Source organism: Marmota flaviventris, chromosome 19, assembly GCF_047511675.1.
Source record: "Marmota flaviventris isolate mMarFla1 chromosome 19, mMarFla1.hap1, whole genome shotgun sequence".
Taxonomy (NCBI): Eukaryota; Metazoa; Chordata; class Mammalia; order Rodentia; family Sciuridae; genus Marmota; species Marmota flaviventris.
In genome coordinates, this window is record NC_092516.1 from 27,353,243 (window position 1) to 27,371,997 (window position 18,755).

The following is an 18,755-nucleotide window of genomic DNA, read 5'->3' on the forward strand; positions in this document are numbered from 1 at the left end:
AAAAAAAAAAAAAAAAAAAAAAGACAAAAATCACATACAACATGCTAAGTGCAATAAAACAGAATTTTACACCAAGAGCTTTGGCGCCGTGGTGGGGAATGAATGCTGGCTCCAACACTTACAGCCCAAATGACAATGGACAAATTAACTACTGCCAATCTGGATGCTGGTCTGCCAGCTGGGCATAACACGAGCACCCACCCAGCATGTACGGCACAGCAAGGGCGCAGTGACAGTCACTTTCATCATCGTTCATTATCGTTCCTGTGACACTTGAGCTACGGTAGAAATCAACCCCGAAGAACTGTGCATGCGAAGCGTCCGCTTCTCGGGAGTGACCGCCGAGCCCTCTGCGGGGCAGTCTCCCGCTGCGGACAGGCGGTGCGGGCTCCCACCTCGCGGCCGGGCGGGAACCGCGGAGAACCAGCGTCCGGCGCAAACGCAGCCGCGGCGCAGACGCCACCTCCGGGAGCTGCCCGCGGCCGCGCTCCCGCCTCCCGGCGCCGGACGCCCGCGCCCTCCCGTCCGCGTGCCGGGCGGCGGTCGGGCAGCGCCGCCCACAGGGCGTCGCAGGCGCTGGGAAGACGCTCTGGGCCCGCGGCGGGGCGTCTCGCGCCTAGTCACGCGGTTGTCAGTTCGCGGAGCGACCTGCCTTCCCTGAAGGCGGCGCGGGCGGAGCTTGGCATCCGGGGCTCAGCATCCGGGGCTCCCGGGCAGGCGCCGGGTCTCCCATCGCAACTACGGCCTCTAGCGGTCGGCGCGCCGGCGGGCCTGAGCCGTCTGCGCAGGCGCGGAGACAGTGGCGCCCGCATCCCCTGGGGAAGGGGGTGGGCGTGCGTGGTGACGTCAGGAGACGGGGTCTCGGGCGGCGCGAAGTGGAGGCGCGAGAATGGAGGCGCAGCCTGGCGGCAGTGGCGCAGCAGACCGCGGGGCCGAGGACTCTGCGCCTGGCCCCAGCAAGGCCTCTGGGGGCTCCGGCCACTACGAGCTGCCGTGGTGAGGGCCCAGGGCGTAGATAATGGGCTCATATGGACGTGAGGATGGGCGAAGAGCGGGCCGTGCCCCGGGGGAACACGATGGGGGACCCGGGCTGGTCCTGGGGACCCTTGGAGAGCCGGAGGGCCGGGGGGCGGCGAAGGGATTGTGGTTTGCAGAAGGCGAGGGACACGGGTCTCCGAGCCCACTCGGGGTCTGCAGTGGCCGGTCCTGCACAGCAGTGCTAAGGACAGTCAGGACTACCCGGGTGATCACCCACTTTTTTGTTTTCTTAGTCGCAGTTTGTTTGTTTTTGTTTTAATATTGGTTGCATGTTGACAACGAGGGTACTCTGATTGCGTATTAGGGTCGGTTAATGGTACTGTGAAAGTTAGCTTTACCCATCTTCTTTCTACCTGTTAATACGGCCACCAGAAAACTTTACACACACGGCCCACGTTCTGTTCCTCTTGCACAGCGCTGTCCAGATGCCTGAGAGACTCGGGAAGGGCACATCCACTGCTGTCAAGGAGCTCACAGTTGACAGAGAGGCAAAGCGAATAGACAGACAAGGGCAGGCTGGGGGTGCAGCTCACCTTCACTGGCTGGGTCAGGCCCTGGGTTCAGTCCCAAGCACCGATAAATAAATAAACCAATAAACAGACCAGTAAATGCACTGTGTGTTTGATAAGACAGGTGCTCCGAGGGAGAAATCAGTAGCTCTGGTGGTCAGGAAGGCCTCTGATGAGGCTCTGACAGGTGAACAGGTTGTGTGCTGGAGGAGCTTCCAGCAGGGGCAGCCTGCAGAAAAGTGGACTTGCCCTTCAGGGAACAGGTCCAGGTCTGCTCCTGATGCACCCAGGACTAATTCTCTCCCTCCTCTGGGACTCCACAGCCCTTGGTTTATGTAACCAGACTGGCACTGTAGTGGGCTCTGCTAAGCTCTGTCTCCCTGTTGGTGGTGAAGTCTTGGGGGCAGGAACATGTCCTGCTCATCCCTGTGTCTTCTGCTTTCCTCTTGTTGAGCCCCTACCTAACTCCTTCACAGTGCTTGGCCCCTGGAAGAGGCGGAGTCTAGAGAATGAGTGGGTGGGAGCAGGTGCTCTCCTGCTAGCCTCTGAGAATAGCTGTCTCTGGAGCTGGAGTAGACCCTCCTTACCTGTACAGGGTGCAACACAAACCAGGGAGTTTAGTAATGGGCAGGCTGGGGTGTAGCTTGGTGGTAGGGTGCTTGGGGAGCCAGAATAAGGGCCTGCACTTGATCACCAGCACCTCATTAAAAAACAACAAACAAAAAATATACAATGCAAAGGAGGGGTCCTGATGGTTAAATTGTTACAAATACACTGCCACACCTATGCTCAGAGCTGGGGCAAGGCATTTTCTTTCCGCACATGGTTTGCTTGTTTATTTCTTGTGGTTCCCAGGGGTCCTCTACCACAGAGCTCTAGCCCCAGCCCTTTCTTATTTTTATTTTGAGATAGGGTCTCACACAGTTGCTCAGGCTGGCCTTGAACTTGCCATCCTCCTGCATCAGCCTCCTGAGTCGCTGGGATTACAGGTGTGGGCCATTCAGCCCTGGCATAGCTTCTTATTTAAAAGGCCAGTGGTGTGAGTAGGCCACTTTCCTGTCCACTTCACAGGCTCATGGGATGACAGGGTGGCCTTGGTTTCCATCTAGCCGTCATGGCTGTGTGTATGGCACCTACCTGTGGAAACTGGCAGGTAAGGGATGAGAGAGTTCCAGGTGCGCCACATCTGTCAGACCTGACGATGTCGGGCTGCATGTGCAGACCGTGTCACCTTGCACTGTCACATTGCTCCATGTAGTCGGTGCTGGCCCCTGTCCAGCTGTAGCGTGTTTCTCTGCCTTGATGGGCGTCGGCTGTGGTGGACGGACCATCTTCATGCACTTCACTTTTCAAACGAAACTTGGACACCTCACTAAATGAAACTTGTGTCCATTGGCTCTGGTTATTTCTTTGGTAGTGGTGATTGGCCCAGGGTGCTCTACCACTGAGCTACATCATCAGCCCTTTTTCATTTTTGAGACAGGTTCTTGCTCAGTTGTTAAGGTTCTTGCTAAATTGTTGAGGCAGGGATTGAATTTGTGATCCTCCTGCCTTAGCCTCCAGAGTTGCTGGGATTATAGGCATGTACCATGTTGCCTGTTCCTTTTAATGATTTCTTTTGGGTTGCATGAAGATAACCTTGTCGGTATTTTTATACATTTTCTTAAAAACAGGGTTGAAAAATACAGGCCAATAAAGCTGAATGAAATTGTTGGGAATGAAGACACTGTGAGCCGGCTAGAGGTGAGTGGCTTTTAAAAAATGCTGTCTTTTGATGTCCTTCTTTGACAAGCTCAAAACATTTAGAGGAAGACGGTCAACTCAGTGAGGGAAAAGTAGACCAGGAATCCAGAAGAATCAAGGGATAGAAGACATTCAATCTGAGGGACACTGGAAGCTCTGGTGGCAACCATCAGTGGTTTTAAAGGACTGGCTTTTCAGAAGTTTCAGACTTGATCTTATCCATCTCTAGCAGAAGAGCCAAACTTTTTCTGTAATGCCAGATAATATCTTCAGCATTGAGTCCCCAGCACCCTCGTAACAAAACAAAACGAAATAACAATGCTTTAAAAATGTGAAAACCAGGGCTGGGACTGGGGCTCAGTGGTAGAGCGCTTGCCTAGCAGGCGTGAGGCACTGGGTTTGATTCTCAGCACCACATACCAATAAATTAAAGTCCCTTGACAACTAAAAAAAATATTTTTAAAAAAATGTGAAAACCATTCTTAGCCAGGAGACTTACAAAAACAGACTTCGTGGAGGATTTGTCCACCCTCACCCCCAACTGGCTATCCTTTGCCAGCCCCCTGCCTGGAGGAGCTAGATGGCTAAGTGACAAGGCAGCCTCCTTCAGGACGACACGAGGAAGAACATGCAGAACCATTTGGCCGTAGAGCAGGCTTTGAATTCTCAGCCTTGGAGGTCTTTCCGTGCAATCTAGAAGCCCAGCTGCTTGAGAAATGACAGAGATCGTCTCTACAGTAAGCGGGGGCTTAACTATCAGGTTTATTTTGATTTATTAATTTTACAAATACTTGAAGCCAGGCACAGTGGTGAGTGCCTATAATCCAGCAGCTCTGGAGGCTGAAGTTCAAGGCCAGCCTTAGCAACTTAGAAAGGCCCTAAGCAACCTAGCAAGACCCTATCTCGGAAAATTAAAAAAGGCTGGGGATGTGGCTCAGTGGTGGACTGCTTGCTCAGCATGCGTGAGGCCCTGGGTTCAAGCCCCAGTACTGCAGCTACAATAAAAAACGTTTGGGCTTCAGGCCGAGGGAGCTTAGTGGGGAGCACCTGCTTGGCATGTAGAGGCCCTGGATTCTGTTCCCCAGCACTGAAAAAGAAGGTGAGGACAGGAAGGAGTCACCCCAGGGTTTCAGTTAGGTAAAATTGGAGTTTGAATGGGTTGGTGGGTGGGCTTTGCTATACTGCAGATTGAACCCAGAGCTTGTGCGTGGCAGGCAAGGGTTCTGCTACTGAGCTGCGTTCCTCAGCCTTTATTTTCCTTTGGTCTTAGTTTGAGACGAGACCTCCTTAAATTGCCCTGGTGGTCTCGAATTGGCCATCCTTCTGCCTCAGCTTTGGAGAAGCTGGGATTCCAGGTGTGAGCCAACGCGCTTGGCAAAGCTTTCAGTGGTTGTGTAGTTTAGAAAAATAATTGTACTTACAGCATGAAAAATGAGTTGGCCTGGGGCAGAAGGAGAAGCAGGAGACAGTGACCCTCCTCCAGGAGGGGACAGCGGGCGCCACAGGGAGAGGAGCTGGGGCGCAGGAGGGAAGGCAGGCCGCAGAGCTGTGGTGACGGTGCCGTGAGGCCAGGGGCGAGTGTGGCCTCCAAGCCCATCCAGGTCCCATCTGGATGGGCCTGGAGGGCTGGAGAGTCCGTGGGAGAAGAAGCACAGGCTGGGCTTCAAGTTTGTAGGGCTGATGAGTTCCGTTTTGAATGGGCTGAGGTGCAAGTCCCACGAGCCATCCTCCTGGAGAGGTGAGTCACACGTGTTTCACCACATGGGTCTGTGCGCTGGGAGACTCGGCCCCTGGGCCTACGGGTTAAGTGTTATTTTTTTTTTTCTTTTTAAATATCTTTTTTATTTTTCTGTGGTGCTGAGGGTCGAGCCCAGTACCTCACAGGTGCAAGGCAGGCGCTCTACCACTGAGCCCCAGCCCCAGCCCTTTTTAGTTTTCATTTTGAGACATGGTCTTGCTAAGTTGCTGAGGCTGACCTCCAACTTGCAGTCCTCCTGCCTTAGTCTCCCAAGCTGATGGGATTACAGGCTTGTGCCACTGTGCCCAGCTTGGATTAGCCAATTCTAATCAGCCTCTTTCCCGCAGGTCTTTGCGAGAGAAGGGAATCTGCCCAATATCATCATTGCGGTGAGTGCCCTGCTCTGGTGCTGCCCACGGAGTGCCTCTGCACTCTGTCCTTCCTCCCCAGAAAGGCCCTGGGCCATTTCGATCCTGTTATGGGGAGGCCTGTGGGTCGCTTGCTGTACTGTGCGGTTGTGTGCTGAGGGTGGGGCAGGGTGGGAGTTGGGGGTGGCAGTGGCCCAGGAGCACCCTGGGGGCCTTCTGGTGGCCTGAAGCTCTGACAGGAGCCCTCATTCCCAGGGTCCCCCGGGAACTGGCAAAACTACCAGCATCCTGTGTCTGGCCCGCGCTCTGCTGGGCCCTGCGCTGAAGGACGCTGTCCTGGAACTCAACGCCTCCAACGACAGGTGGGCCTGGGCTGGGTGTGAGGTGGGGATGGCGGTGGGGTCCGCCTTCGCAGTTCCGGCTGCGCCTCAGCTCGCTGCCCAGCCCTGTGCTTCTGGTGCCCGCCTGTCCAAGTGCCGACTGAGAGTCTTGCTGTTTTCCTTTGTGTTTTGGTGGGAAGTTTTGAAAAATCATTTTAAATTGTGGTGAAGTAGACATAACGCGAAAATGGCCACCGTCACCCTGTGCTCGGTGTGCACCAGGCAGGGCCAAGCATGTCCCCAGGATTGCACTCCCTGCAGGTGGCATCTGGCAGAGCTGGAGCCCTGTGCCAGAACCAGCCTGCTCCCCGCCAAGCCCCGCTGCCTGGCTGCCTGCTAGAGCCCACAGGTCTGAGGAGTGGAGGAGTCGCGCCACCGTCCCTGGTCCCTGCTTGGTCAGGCCATGTGGCCGGAGCACCAGCGAGCTTGCCGCCCTCCTCTTGGCTGGGGAATGCCTGCCCCGCGTGTGTCCTTCCAAGTTGTGTTTATTGTCTCTGAAAAGGACAAGAGCTGCCTCTGTCCTTTGGCAATGGCAAGTGGCGGCTCTGTGACCCTGGGGGACAAGCATCTCTTCAAGTCCCTACCTTTGATTCTATGGGGAAAGGGTTGACACCCAGAGTGGACCTGCCTCGTCCTGTGGCTTGTTTGGTTTTGGTGGTTGAGCGGCCGCCTTGCTCTACCAGGTGGCTGTTCACACCCCTGCCAGCTGTGCACAGGGTCCCCATGTCCCCACGTCCTCACCAACACTGGGTATATCTGTTTAGGGTTTGCTCCGTCCTCTCAATGGCGGGCATCTGTTCCCTTCCTGTCACCTGTAGGGACACACCCGCTGCCAGCTCTCAGTCATCACACACCACACCACACAAGTGCTGGGCGGGAGCATCATAAAGACAGGGAACCCTGGCTTAGTCAGCTTTCGTGCTACTGTGACCAAAGATGCCACAAGAATCGTAGGAGAGGGAAAGTCCACCTGGGGCTCTCGAGCCATAGAGCCATAGACGGCTGACTCCATCACTCTGGGCCCAGGTGGGGCGGAGCATCATGGTGGGTGGGCCCAGGGGAAGAGAGCAGCTCTGGACATGGCTGCCAGGAAGCAGAGAGAGCTCCACCCACCAGGTACAAAATGAGTCCCAAAGGCATGTCCTGCCCCCAGTGAGCCACCTCCTCCAGCCATTCCCCAGCTGCCCACAGTCACCACCCAGCAGATCAGGTCACAGCTCTCTCATCCCCTCCCTCCACCTCTGATCCCTCTAGTGCTGTGTCACTGTTAGCTCCTGGGGGACACCTTGGGTCTAGCCCACAGCCAGCACACTGGTCAGCAGACTGTGAGTGCTGATTCATGGGCGTCCTGAGGACAGAGGAGGACTATCGTATGGGTGAGCAAGATGCGGTGTCCAGGGGGTGGTGTGACCAGGTCCTTCCTGTCCTGTGTCTACAGAGATGGAAAGAGATTTGTTTTTTCTCTTTAGAAATACATTGTTTGGGGCTGGGGACGTTGTTCATGGCTGGGGACAGAGCACTGTTGGTCGAGCGCCTGCCTTGTGTGCACAGGGCCCTGGGTTCAGTCCCCAGCACCACACAAAAAGGAAAAAAGAAACATGCTGTCCAGCCTTGATTGAGTTACTGGAGTCACGGCCTGAGGTGGGGCCACCCGTCAGTGTCACACCAGTGGCATCCCTGGTGCTGCAGCCAGGGTCTGGGCAGCCTTTGGTGATTATCTGACCGTTATGAAAACTGCTCATTTTTCCCTTTGCTGAGGTGAACAAGGCCTCAGTGTGCTGTTCTGGTGGCCAGGGCCTTGCTCACCCGGCACACCCCACCCATGAGCCCAGGCCCGGGCAGTGGCCATGTAAATTCTCAGCCATGGTCCACGAAACCTCCCGGACCACGAAGATGGCAGTCTAGGGCTGGGTGTGGCTCGGTGGCCTAGGTGGCCTGGTGTGTTTGAACCCTGATTCCGTTCTAGCACCACAGTACAGGCTGGCCCAGCCCCTCCCGCACCAGGAGCAGGCCCTGCGGGGCGAGCACCGCCAGCGTCCTTCCCCGCGGTGTCCTCGGCCGCCCTGGCCTCCTTCAGCACAGTTGGGAATAAGCGATGGAGCAGTCCCTGGCATGACGGGTGGCCAGCTGCTGCGCCAGGGCACAGGAGGAGTGAGCACTGAGACCCAAAGGGACCCTCGGCTGTGAAGGGCCCCGGGGTCCCGGTGGTGGTTCAGGATAAAATGAGTTTTATTTTGTCCAAAAGTCAGGACATGGTGGTTTTGGTCCTTGGAAGCCCTGCAGGGGAGAAGAGAAGCCCTGAAATATCAGTCCTCCTGAATCGTGAGAATTAACCCAAAAAGAAATTAAAAAACTAAAATTGAGTCCTGTAGTCCCTGGTGGTTGAGAAGGTTTCAGAGTCCCTGTGAAGGGGACTGAATTTGCCTCAAAAGGTGACTTACAATTCTGGTTTATTGTTCCAGGGGCATCGACGTTGTGAGGAATAAAATCAAGATGTTTGCTCAACAGAAGGTCACCCTTCCCAAAGGCCGGCACAAGATCATCATCCTGGACGAGGCAGACAGGTGTGCACCTGGCCGAGGCTCCTGCTGGGCTTTGTTAGAACAGGAGAAGAATCACCTTTGTGGGGACTGGGTACATACTGCAGTTGGTAGAGCGCCTGCCTCACATGCACGAGGCTCTGGGTTCAACCCCCAGCAGCACACACACAAGAAAGAACCACCTTTGAGGTGGGTTTGCTTACCACATCTTCAGACAGCAGTTGACCAGGGGCCTCAGACCTTGGCTTTGTAGCTAACTTAAAGCCACTGGTCTAAAAGCCGGGCATGGTGACAAACACCTGTGATCCCAACAGCTCAGGAGGCTGAGGCAGGAGAATCTTGAGTTCAAAGCCAGACTCAGCAAAAAGCCAGGTGCTAAGCAACTCAGTGAGACCCTGTCTCTAAATAAAATACAAAACAGGGCTGGGGATGTGGCTTAGTGGTGGAGTACCCCTGAGTTCAATCCCTGGTACCCCCACCCCCCAAAAAATGTCATCATCACCATGCATTATTTCTTTTTCTGCACTTTTATTTTTACTAGTCGAATATCTCTCATTTGTGGGTCCTACATCTTCCTTTTAACGTTATAAGCCATGATCCACACCCTTAGAATCTTTTTTGTTTGTTTGTTTTTAGTACCAGGGATTGAACTCAGTGGCTCTCGACCACTGAGCCACATCCTCAGCTCTGCTTGTGTTTTATTTAAGACAAGGTCTCACTGAGTGGGTTTAGGGCCTCACCATTGCAGAGACTGGCTTTGAATTTGTGATCCTTCTGCCTCAGCCTCCCAAGCTGCTGGGATGACAGGCGTGTGCCACCGGGTCTTGCCCATCATTATAATCTCATTATGGATGTGTTTTGTTGTCGTTCTGTTTTGTTCTTTTTTTTTTTTTTAATTTTATTTTTAGTTGTAGTTGGACACAATACCTTTATTTTATTTATTTACTTTTACGTGGTGCTGAGGATTGAACCCAGAGCCTCACATGGGCTAGGTGAGTGCTCTACTACTGAGCCACAACCCCAGCCCTTGTTTGTTCTTGTTTTTGAGACAAGGTCTTTCTGTGTTGTCCAGGCTGGCCTCATTTCCTGGGCTCGGTGATCCTCCTGCCTCAGCCTCCTGAGTAGCTGGTACTGTGTATGTGCACCACTGTGCCAGCTGCCAGTTGCAAACAGATTTTTTATTTTTTTTATTTAACTTTTAAATTTGTTTTTAATATTTTTAGTTGTAGCTGGACACAATATTTATTTATTTACTGTCATGCTGAGAGTTGAACCCAGTGCCTCACATATGCTAAGGCAAGCGCTCTACCACGGAGCCACAATCTCAGCCCTATTTTTTATTTTTTGCGGTACTGGGGGCTGAACCCAGGGCCTCATACATGCTACTGCTGAGCTACACCGCCAGCCCTTTGCATTTTATTTTGAGACAGAGTCTCGCTAAGCTGCCCAGGCTAGCCTTGAACTTATGATCCTCCTGCCTCAGCTTCCTAAATAGCTAGGATTTCAGGCATGAGCCATCACGTCCAGCCATGGTTTTGAATCGTCATGTCATATTCTATGGTGTGGATAGATGCTAACCATTTCACTGTCTAGAGTACTAATGACAGATAACACCTATTAACACTTGGGTGTTAATTTACATTACGCTGGGCGCTTGCTAATCACTGCACACAGCAGTATCTCATTTAATTGACAACCTCTGAAGTAGGCAGCCTCATTATCTCCGACCTGTAAGTGGTAACACTGAGGCTGGGAAGATCTGCCTGAGTCCCAGGTCCAGCAAGTGATGGACGCAGGGCCTCTGCACTGAGGCCTGTGTGTAGCCTGCCCTCCTGAGGCCCAGACAGATCCTGGGCAGGCATGGCGGCAGCAGCCCTGGAGACAGTGGCCTCATGCGTTCACCAGGGCGCTATTTCTGGTGCTGCAGGCGCCGGGTGCCATCTGACCCGGAGAGTGGCTCGTGGGCTTTCCCACTGGGGGGGGTGGCCTGGTGCTGGAGACCCCTGCCCAGGGCTGGGGTGTGTGGTGCATGCTGAACTGTTGTGGGGAGGCTGTGGCCTGGGCCCGAGCCCAGGTGTAACTTCCTCCTCGTGTGTCCCCTCCCAGCATGACGGATGGAGCCCAGCAGGCCTTGAGGAGGACCATGGAGATCTACTCCAAGACCACGCGCTTCGCTCTGGCCTGTAACGCCTCCGACAAGATCATAGGTGAGCTGAGCCTGCGTGGCCGGGCCTGCGGCTGGTTCCCTGGGCAGACTCAGGCCCCGGCGTGGGGCGAGCTCTGCCCCGCAGGCTGCACCCCTGCTCTGGCCGGGCTTCAAGCAGCAGAGAGGCCTTCTTGCCCGCCAGGCCCAGCCGCCGTGGGATCTTCACAGCCAGCTCCCCTGGATGTCCTCAGAACTGAGAAGTGACGCGTCCATCACGTACGCGTGACATTTTGAAATGCAGTCAGGCCTTAGGTGGAGCTCTTTGTGGCGACGCTGTCAGCTTCACTTCCTGTTCTGTGGCCGAGCTGGGGACTGAACGCGGGTCCTCACAGGCCAAGCAGCGCTCTCTGGCCGAGCCACACCCGGCCTTCAGCTTCACTTGATTTATGTATTTTTTGTGGAGCTGGAGATTAAACCTGAGGACTCCAGCATTGGAGGCGAGCACTCTGTCGCGGAGCTGCGCCTCTAGCTCCTTAGCTTCTCTTTGTAGAGGAGAAAGCAGGCTCAGAGGGGCTGAGTAGTTTGCCCAGTCACACAGCACAGAGGAGAGCTGGGGTTGAGCCCCTGCTCCGTGTGCTGCCCTCTCCCGCTTCTGCGTGTGTGCGAGGTATGGGATCAAACCCAGGGTCCCGCGGGTGCTGGACAAGCACTGGGCCACATCCCCTGCCCTTTTTATTTTGAGACAGGGTCTCACTAAGTTGCTTAGGGCCTCTCTACATTGCTGAGGCTGGCCTTGAACTTGAGATCCTCCTGCCTCAGCCTCTCAGCTGCTGGATCGCAGGCGTGTGGCACTGCGCCCAACTTTGCCCTGGATTCTTACACTCGATCCTGTCTCTGACCTCAGCGTCCGCCTGCCCCCTTGCTCAGGGCCTTTCAGTTGCCGCAGCTCCAGTGGGTGACCTCAGCGTCTGCCCTGCCCCCTCGCTCCTGGGCCTTTCGCAGTTGCGGGGGGGGGGGGGGGGGGGGGGGGGGGTGTGTTCACTTCCTCCCCTTTATGCTGCAGGCTTCACGCTCAGCTGGTGTCCTCAGGGCTCTCTTGTCCCCGTACCTGTCTCACTTCTGCCCTGCTGATCCCCAGCCATGGGAACTCACCTGGCACTCCCTTCTCCACCCAGGCCGTGCGTGCAGCTGCGTCCAAGCCTGCCGGCAGTGCCTGGGATTGGGGCTCTCAGCCCAGGATCAGGGCTCCCAGCCCCGGCGCCCAGTGCTGCTGGAATGCTCTGTTCTCCCACCTCCCATGGGGCTCAGAGATGCGGGAGCAGGTCTGAGTGTGGAGGTGTCTCCCTGACGTTGCAGGGACCGGCCTCTGAGGGCAGAACCACCCCTCCGTGCAGCTGCAGCGGCCTGTGCTGCCGAGCTCGCTGGGTGCTGGGCAGCTGCATTGGTGGTTGGGAAAGGCTCTGGCCTCCCCTTCCCGGAGATTGATCTCCGATACATTCGCATTCAGACTGTTTGATCATTGTTTCTTTCTTTTTTTTTTTTTTGGTGGTGCTGGGGATGGAGCCCAGGGCCTGAGCCTCTAGGCACTCCTTGTGCGACTGGGCTGCAGCCCCTGCCCCCGTGACTATTTTCATTTTCAAGAGGGGTATACAGACATTTGGGTTTTTGCCTCAGAGGAAATGGTCCATGGTCCGGCTGCTGCAGAGCTTGGGGGGCTGGGGGCGGCACCAGGGATTGGATTCAGGGGGTCTCAACCACGGAGCCACATCCCCAGCCCTATTTTGTATTTTATTTAGAGTCAGGGTCTCACTGAGTTGCTTAGCACCTTGCTGTTGCTGAGGCTGGCTTTGCACTCACGATCCTCCTGTCTCAGCCTCCCAACCCGTGGTGCTTTCTTTAAGGAAGGCCATGCCTGCTTGATTCCTCGTCTTTTTAAAATTTCTGCGAATTAAGCTTATGGTACATCTTAAAAGAAAAATCACACAGAGGGAAGTCCCAGTTAAAAGAGGCTTATTTCTTTTTCTTTATTTTATTTACTTATTTTTATGTGGTGCTGAGGATTGAACCCAGCGTCTCACAAGTGCTAGGCGAGCGCTCTACAGCTCAGCCCCAGCCCCAGCCCCAAAGAGGCTCATCTTAAGAGAGAGAAAGAGCTCTATCAAAGGAAACTTCTAGAGTAGCTTGAATATTAATTGCTTTTTTTTTTTTTTTTACATGTTTGTTGGTGGTGGTGGGGATCAAACCCAAGGGCATTCTACCCCTGAGCCACGCCCCAGCCCTTCTCATTTTATTTTAAGATGGGTTTGCTAAGTTGCCAAGGCTGGCCTCGAGCGAGCCTCCTGCTTCAGCCTCCCTGTCTCAGGGGTCACAGGCGCACATCACCACACCTGGCCTTAGGCTTTCTCAAAGGTCTCACCCCATCTGCAGCTGGTCGCATTTTACGTACAGACCCCATGGTGGAGGCCACCTGCCTGCTGTGGATGGACGTGGTAGAGCGGAGCTGCCCCAGCACTTCTGTCCCCACAGGCCACTCCCCAGCCGGACGAGCCAAGTCCCCCCATGTTCTCCTTCCAGTGCTCACGTCCCCTCTGTCCTGGTGCAAGTCAAATCTGAGGGTCTCCCGGTGCAGTGGCCTCCCCAGCCCCTGTTGCCCCCAGCCCAGGCCGGGGCTCCCTCCTTCCTTTCGACCTGCTGCTGTGGCCCAGGCTTCTACCCCGGTGGCTGCCAGGGTGGCCCTGGAGCTGCTGGGACCCTCTGCCCCGCTCACCTTCCCATTGCTGCTCAGCGGTGGCCTGGCACGAGGTGTGTCTGCCCCAGCCTTGGCCCCTCCCCAGCTCCTGTCCCCTGCCCTGGGCTGTGCGGGTCCCTCGTCCAGCCTGGGGCCCTTAGCCTGGGGCACAGCTCTGCTGAAGCACCGTCTCCAGGCTGTTCCAGCCTCCGCGGCTCCAGAGCCCGCGCTGAGGGAGGCCGTGGGCGCATCCTGCACCCACAGAGCAGCAGGGTGCGTGACCTGGGGTGTGAGGACCTTGAGGGGCGCTTCAGACTGGAGATCGGGTTGGCCAGTGTTACGCCATGTGTGGGAGCCGGTGTGGGGGTGCTGTGTGAGGTGGTTGTGACTTGATGGGACAGACTGGGAAAGGGGACGTCGTCAGTGGGAAGAGCCCTCAGGGAGGGAGGTGGGGCGAAGAGCGAGGGGCCAGCGGGAGGTCAGGTGCAGGGTGAGAGGCAGAGAGTTGGCCTTGGGGACTGGTGAAGCTTGTCCTTGGCAGAAGCGCAGGGGTCGGGGGACCTTGCTGGTGTGGACAGGTGGGTGGCCCCGTGTCAGCCTAACACGCAGGACAGGCAGAGCTGCAGGGGGCAGCGCTCATCTCCGGCCCTCGGCCCTGCCACGCAGAGGCTGCGTGGTGTCCGCTGCCACCCCCGCCTGGCCGAGCTGTAGGCCACCTGGGGGCCTGACTCTGGAGGCTGCTGGGTGGCTGGCACTGGCCTGTGGGGCTTGTGGCATGTGGACTGTCTCGGAGGCCGGCTGCCCCTGTGGGAGGCTGAGCTGGACACGGTTGTGCTGCTCAGTGGACACTGGCGGCTCTGCCTGGCCTCCCCGTGGCTCCTGCACACCCACCAGCCGGCAGCAGGGAAGGCGCAGCTGTCCTTGTGACCGCAGTCCTCAGGTGGTGCTGGCCTTTGCCGGGCCTCACCCTCCCCTCCCTGTCTCCGCCCAGAGCCCATCCAGTCGCGCTGTGCGGTGCTCCGCTACACCAAGCTCACGGATGCGCAGGTGCTGGCCAGGCTCGTGAGTGTCCTGGAGAAGGAGGAGGTGCGGTACACGGACGACGGCCTGGAGGCCATCATCTTCACTGCCCAGGGGGACATGCGGCAGGTGTGTGGGCGCCGGGCTGGAGGGCGGGCGCCGCCTCAGACTGCAGGAGGGGAGGCGGGAGGTCACCGTGCCACACTTCTGTCCCCCACAGGCTCTGAACAACCTGCAGTCCACCTTCTCGGGGTTTGGCTTCATCAATAGTGAGAACGTGTTTAAGGTACGGGACCCCGGCAGTCCTCACCCGCGCTCAGGAAGGGACAGATGCCTGGCCTGGGACGCGGGGCTGGCCTCGGCCTCTGCTGAGGAGGACCCCGGGGCACATGCACGCCTTGCTCTCCTGTGACCTCCTTGTCACTAAGTCCTCCCCGTCCTGGGAGGCAGGAGGAGCTGGACGTGTCCCATGGATGGGAATCTATGAGCCCTGGGTCGGGGAAGCTGCTCTGTTTGGGGACTTCTTTGGTGGCGACAGGGATGTTCCCAGAGCTCCTTCTGTTGCCGGAGACTTTGGTGTAAGCAGCGAGGGCCTCCTGACGCCTCTCTGGTTCGGCAGGTCTGCGACGAGCCGCATCCGCTGCTGGTGAAGGAGATGATCCAGCACTGCGTGCACGGCGACGTCGACGAGGCCTACAAGGTGCGCCCACCCCGAGGCTTGGCTTCTCCTGGGCCCCAGGCTGGAGCGCTCTGTAGACCAGGGCCCCATGGTCTCTCGGGGCCAGTCCTTCGCCCACACTGCACTGGCTGGTCAGCCTGGGGTTGAAAGTGTGTCTTTCGGCTTTAATGACATCCTCCCGTGGGGAAATCTGTCACCCAGAGTCACCAGCCCAGCACCTTCCCCAGGGACACCATCTTCCCCAGGGACAGGGGGACCTGTGTCCCTCATCCTCCTGGGGAGCATGAAGATGGGCACTGTGGGGCTGAGCCATCCCCGTCAGCCAGGAGGGGCCTTATCTATCAGGGCCTGGTCCCGTGGGCAGAGTCTGTGGGCACACTTGGGGTCCGGGTGACCTGTAGCTGCCCGCCGGGCCATGGTGGGACTCAGACACTGGTCTGGCCACAGGATTCCCTTTCTAGGCCCAGCACACGCAGTGGAGCGTGCCTCGGCTTGGGCAGCTTGGTGGGAAGGTGGAGCACCAATCGGGGGCTGAGGTGCGCGCCCTGGCTGGGCCTGAGGAGCCTCCGGATCTGTGGACGCAGAGCAGCCCACCTCGGGTTTGCCCCAAGACATAAAGGCAGCGGCTGTCTCCAGGCCCTGGTTTGCGTGCAGGAGGCAGGAGGCCGGAGGCCGAGACTCCCAGGTTGCTGCCCGGCAGGCTTGGTTCTGCCCTAGGTTCACCCATCAGCAGGAGCTGGTACAGTGTCGCAGGCTCCCGGCAGCCATGACGTGGCCAGGTGGTGGACCTGGTGGTGGACTGTCTTGCAGTACCTTCTTGGCGGCAGAGAACTGAGTTAAACTGGCTCCTGGGATCAGGGTGTGGTCAGCCTGAGGCCTGTGAGGCCCCCAGCATCCCCGTGGGGACAGGTGGTTCTCGGAACCTTGTGGGCTGTCTGGCCCGTGGCCTGCCCCAGCCCTGTGCTGGCCTGACTGGCGTAGGTTTGCCCGGCTCCCAGGTACCTGGCCGTGGACAGGGCTCTGACCTTGCTGTGTTCCGTCTAGATCCTGGCCCACCTGTGGCATCTGGGCTATTCGCCAGAGGATGTCATCGGCAACATCTTTCGAGTGTGTAAAACTTTCCAAATGGCCGAGTACTTGAAGCTGGAGTTTATCAAGGTTGGTCAGAGGGCAGAAATGCCTCAAAGATGCGCGCAGCGTTCAAGTTTCTTTGTTGTTTCAGGACTGATGTCGCAGAGATGTCTATTGTGTCCCCTGACACGGTGGGAGAGAGGGTGGCTGGCTATCTAGGGGTGGGGCAGTCATCTCGTTGGTTTTGCAGTCAGCAACCTGGGCACCCTCAGGTGGCTCTCTGCATCCCAGGTCTCACTGAGTGAGTGGCAGTGGGAGGGTTGACCCGTTGAGTGCAATGCTTGGGACACTCCCCAGGCCTTGTGCGTGCTAGGCAAGGCCCTGCCGCTGAGCTGTCCCTGGCCCTTTGTGTCTTAAGGTTGGGTGGATGGAGATGTCTTTCATGTAGAGGACAGTTCAGTCCTTTAGATATTATAGTGACGGACAGGCATGTAAACACGACTGCCATTCCCATCAGAAAAATCAATATGCCCCTCTGAAGTCACTTCCTTCCACACAGCCTAGAAACCCCCATGTCTTCTGTTTTGGAGACAGAAACTTCCAGAATGTCATGCAAATGGGATCTTGCAGAGCCTTCTCGCAAGTCTGGCTTCTGCACTCAGCGTCGCCTGTGGGTTCACTGAGCTGAGGCCCAAGGGCAGCCCAGCCCTCTCTGTTCTGAGTGTGTTCTGCCCCGTGAGTGTGCCCCCGCTGTCCGTCACCAGGCGAGGGACACTTGGGTTGCTGTGGACAAAGCCACCTGGAGGGTTTGCAGAGTGGATGCCATGTTGTCGTGTCTCTTGGATAGACCCCGGGTGCAGCTACGTGTCCAGTGGGACACAGGTCAGAGACCACCAGGCTGGGGCTGCAGCTCATGGGCACGGGGAGGTGTCATCCTCCTGCCAGTGGGGCCGCCTGTGGGTGGGCTGTGGAACCTCACCAGGCTCAGGTACACGTTGTCCAGCACACTCGCAGGTGCTTAGTGGCCATCTGTGGTCTCTGACAAAGCATCGTGCACATCTACCCATTTTTGAGTTTTTTTGTAAATAACTTTATTCTTATGTGGTGCTGAGGTTGGAACCTGTGCCCCCAAGTGCCAGGCAAGCGCTCTGCCACTGAGCCGGCCCAGCACGTTGCTGGGTTGGAGGGTTCTTTGCACGTCCTGGGTGAGAGTCCTCCCTCAGAGAGTCACATAGAGAACTTATGAATCTCCTAGCTTGGCTTTTCTTTTTCTTTTCTCCTTTTTTAAAATCTTCTTAACTGGGGCTGATGTGGCTCAGCGGTAGAGCGCTCGCCTAGCATGTGCAAGGTGCTGGATTTGACCTCAGTACCCCCTAAAAATAAATAAAGTATCATGTAAAAAAAAAATGTTTTTCTTAACAGTATTTTTCAAAGAAATATTTTTCATCCTTTTGGAAGTAAATTGAGCTTGAGTTGCACATGACCCACGACACCCTTGCCTCCCTCCCGGCTGGAGCAGGCTGTGAGCTCAGGCTAACAGCAAACCCTCCCTGTCTGTTAACCTGACTGGAATTGGGCTTGTTTTTCAGGAAATTGGATACACGCACATGAAAGTCACCGAAGGCGTGAACTCCCTCCTGCAGATGGCGGGGCTCCTGGCCAGGCTGTGTCAGAAGACAATAGCCCCTGTGGCCAGTTAGCGCGTCCAGGCTGCAGTTTGAAGAGGCCTTGCCCTTGCAACGCTGGGGTCTCCACCTTGCGACGGGGAGATGCCCCACGATGGCGCTGGGCCTCCGACTGAGCTCACCTGCTCCCATGTTCCCTGACCACTTCTGCAGGAGCGCCAGGCCCCGGATGTGTGGGCAGCGGGAGGGCCCTGACCCCTGTCCCGCTGGCCGGTGCTAATAAAGCCTTCCTGTATCTGCTGCGTTTGACTCCCGGGGCCTCCCGGAAAACCAGCCCCCTCTGTGTGCCCCCAGGTGGAAAGGCCACTTAGGTCACGGGCTGGACCAGCTAATCTCCGTTTTCTAGAAGCTGGAAGGGCCCAGGTCAGTGGGTGAGGGCGGGTTTGCTGTGGTTTCCTGCAAAATTAAGACTTCTCGGAACAGCAGGGGTGCGCTCTCCAGACAGGGGGTGGGCTGGGGGGCCTCTTGCCCCCACTGCAAAGCCTGATTCCACCAAAGCTCCGCTAAGTGGGTGAGGGATGATGAGATGGAGAGGGGAGGGGAGAGGGCTTGGGGGGCTGGGTCATCCAGCGGAAGGCCTAGACCAGAGAGCTCGCCCTGTGGCCTTTCCTGTGTGGTGATGTGTGCTCTCCTGTGGGCTTCAGGATACTGTAGGCTGCCACTGTGTCTGAACAGGCACTGTTTTCCTTTGTGTGTGTGTATGGTCGCATGCGGTGCTGTGGTTGAACCCAGGGCCTTCCATGTGCTTAATTATGGAAATTTTCAGTTGTATATAGAAGTAAAGAGAGCTGGGCACAGGGCTGCACACCGTGGTGTGATCCCAGCAACTTAGGAGGCTGAGGCAAGAGGCTCGCGAGTTCAAAGCCAGTCCCAGCAGCTCAGCAAGGTGCAAAGCAACTCAGCAAGACCCTGTCTGCAGAAATAAAAAGGGCTGGGGACGTGGCTCCCTGGTATCAAAAAAGAATAAAAGAGACTGCCTTGTGACTCTTGCCATGTTCATGCTCATTGTCCTGCCCGAGCACTGCTGTTGACACATGCCAGGCTCCTTGTGTCCCCTGCCCTCTCCCAGGTGATTTTGGAGCAAATCCCAGGCATTGTTTGTGCGTTGGT

General features: G+C 56.6%; 1 protein-coding gene across 2 annotated transcripts; it reads left to right on the plus strand.

Moving 5' to 3' along the window:
- Nucleotides 1-782: 782 nt before the first annotated feature.
- Rfc2 (replication factor C subunit 2) lies at nucleotides 783-17,887 on the plus strand. 2 transcript variants are annotated; one of them, XM_027948648.2, is made up of 11 exons: nucleotides 796-996; nucleotides 3,221-3,290; nucleotides 5,376-5,417; nucleotides 5,652-5,758; nucleotides 8,239-8,340; nucleotides 10,423-10,523; nucleotides 14,182-14,339; nucleotides 14,431-14,496; nucleotides 14,830-14,910; nucleotides 15,934-16,047; nucleotides 17,550-17,887. In XM_027948648.2, the coding sequence occupies exons 1-11, from the start codon at nucleotides 890-892 to the stop codon at nucleotides 17,658-17,660; spliced, it is 1,059 nt and encodes a 352-aa protein (XP_027804449.2). In that variant the 5' UTR covers nucleotides 796-889; the 3' UTR covers nucleotides 17,661-17,887. The 2 variants fall into 2 exon arrangements, with proteins under 2 accessions (XP_071461659.1, XP_027804449.2); XM_071605558.1 differs by lacking the exons at nucleotides 15,934-16,047; nucleotides 17,550-17,887 and adding an exon at nucleotides 15,337-15,927 and having other exon boundaries at nucleotides 783-996.
- Nucleotides 17,888-18,755: the final 868 nt, after the last annotated feature.